This window comes from Amphimedon queenslandica, unplaced genomic scaffold (assembly GCF_000090795.2).
Source record: "Amphimedon queenslandica unplaced genomic scaffold, v1.1 AMPQUscaffold_4230_Cont23787, whole genome shotgun sequence".
NCBI classification, from domain to species: Eukaryota; Metazoa; Porifera; class Demospongiae; order Haplosclerida; family Niphatidae; genus Amphimedon; species Amphimedon queenslandica.
This window is the reverse complement of record NW_003555454.1, coordinates 1-1500: the sequence shown is the minus strand read 5'-3', so window position 1 is coordinate 1500 and position 1500 is coordinate 1. Positions and strand designations below refer to the sequence as shown.

At 31.3% G+C, this 1500-nt stretch overlaps 1 protein-coding gene across 1 annotated transcript; it reads right to left on the bottom strand.

Moving 5' to 3' along the window:
- Nucleotides 1-5: 5 nt before the first annotated feature.
- LOC100632900 (receptor-type tyrosine-protein phosphatase alpha-like) lies at nucleotides 6-1494 on the bottom strand (the record flags this gene model as incomplete). Its single annotated transcript, XM_020008085.1, is given in 7 exon segments — nucleotides 6-123; nucleotides 178-341; nucleotides 393-607; nucleotides 876-912; nucleotides 1002-1084; nucleotides 1306-1396; nucleotides 1490-1494. Coding segments are annotated over 6 exon segments (708 nt in total), but the record flags the coding sequence as incomplete, so codon positions are not given.
- Between the last annotated feature and the right edge of the window lie 6 nt (nucleotides 1495-1500).

The window sequence follows — 1500 nt, the reverse complement described above, 5'->3', positions numbered from 1 at the left end:
ATCTTCATCCTCTGTTGTCTCATTCTATTGATAATACTTATAATATCAATCCCTCCTTCCTTCTCTGCCTGTTGTAGTCCCATGTCTATAGCCATGAATGTACCAGTCCTACCTACACCAGCACTAACAAAACAATAAATAAATAAACACACTATGTATAAATTATAATATAAATACCTGCAGTGTACTAGCATTGGTCCTTTGGTAGGTTTGTATTCATTCTTAATTCTACGGTGAAACTGAAGTATTGATGTTGCATATTCAGGTACTCCATGATCAGGCCATGATGTGAAATGATATTGTGTGATCATCAATGGAGGTTAATCATTTGAATCTACTAACTGATTAAATAAAATGATTTGAGACAGATTAATCTCATAACAGTCTTTTACCTTAACATGCATTTTTCTAACAGTATAATCTGTTAGTAATTGCTCATCACTTAATGTTACACTGAATGGTCCATAATCCTTTGTATCTGAATTAGGCCAATACTGCTGACACTTCACTTTTCCTTCCTCCTTCACATTAGTAATCATGACAATGATAGGTGACCTTTCCTGCCAAATTAACTGCCAAAAGTCAACAAGTGTATTTGATACAGGCCCTATTGAGAAATAAAATGTAAATTTCACTCAAAATTTTCTGACATTATAAGTGACAGTATTAGGTGAATACCAGCAAAAGCATTGTTTACAAATTATAAATATAAAGCAGAAAATATATCACAGCTAATATATGTCATTCAAGTCTGACTATCAGTAGTTTATGATTCCTTGTTATTGAAAGTGATGATGGATTACATGTATCCCTTTCAGTCTATTAAGACTTTCAACTTGTGATAAACAATGTATGGGAAATAGTAACTTGTTTACCTTGTGTTGCTATATACTGATATTGATTAGAGTAATCCTAATGTCAAAACAAATCCATCACAAACCAACAACAATATTTTAATGCATTATAATATTAAACTATTATCATAATAAAAATTGACTTACCTTAATGTAGCATGCATTGATATACTCATGTGGACAATCATTATGGCCTGACATTGGCCTTAGTGTAATACGATTATCATCATCTGTAAAAAAATAATAATTTTTATATAAATGAATTAAACCATCAGCTAATGTGCATGAGTGAGTAACAGTTAAATGGGATAGCTTTGCAGTACTGTGTATATTAAGCTCATTTGATAATAGTAGCCAATATTTTCAACAATAACAGTAATGCGCTATGCAAATGATTGTATATACAGTAAGTGTATCTTTCAATGACAATGTTGTTTTAGTGATAACTTACACACTACAATGTTTGCAAAACGATTCAACAGTTTATTGCTTGGAGTAAGACCAACTGTCACTGTGTGTTCACTCTCACCACTGTCTAACATCTATTAGCAAAAATAGCATAGAAGATATAGAATTATGAGTCAAACAAGAAATATGAGACAGATATAAAAAAGAAATAAAGTGAAACGTCTTACTCCAAATTGAT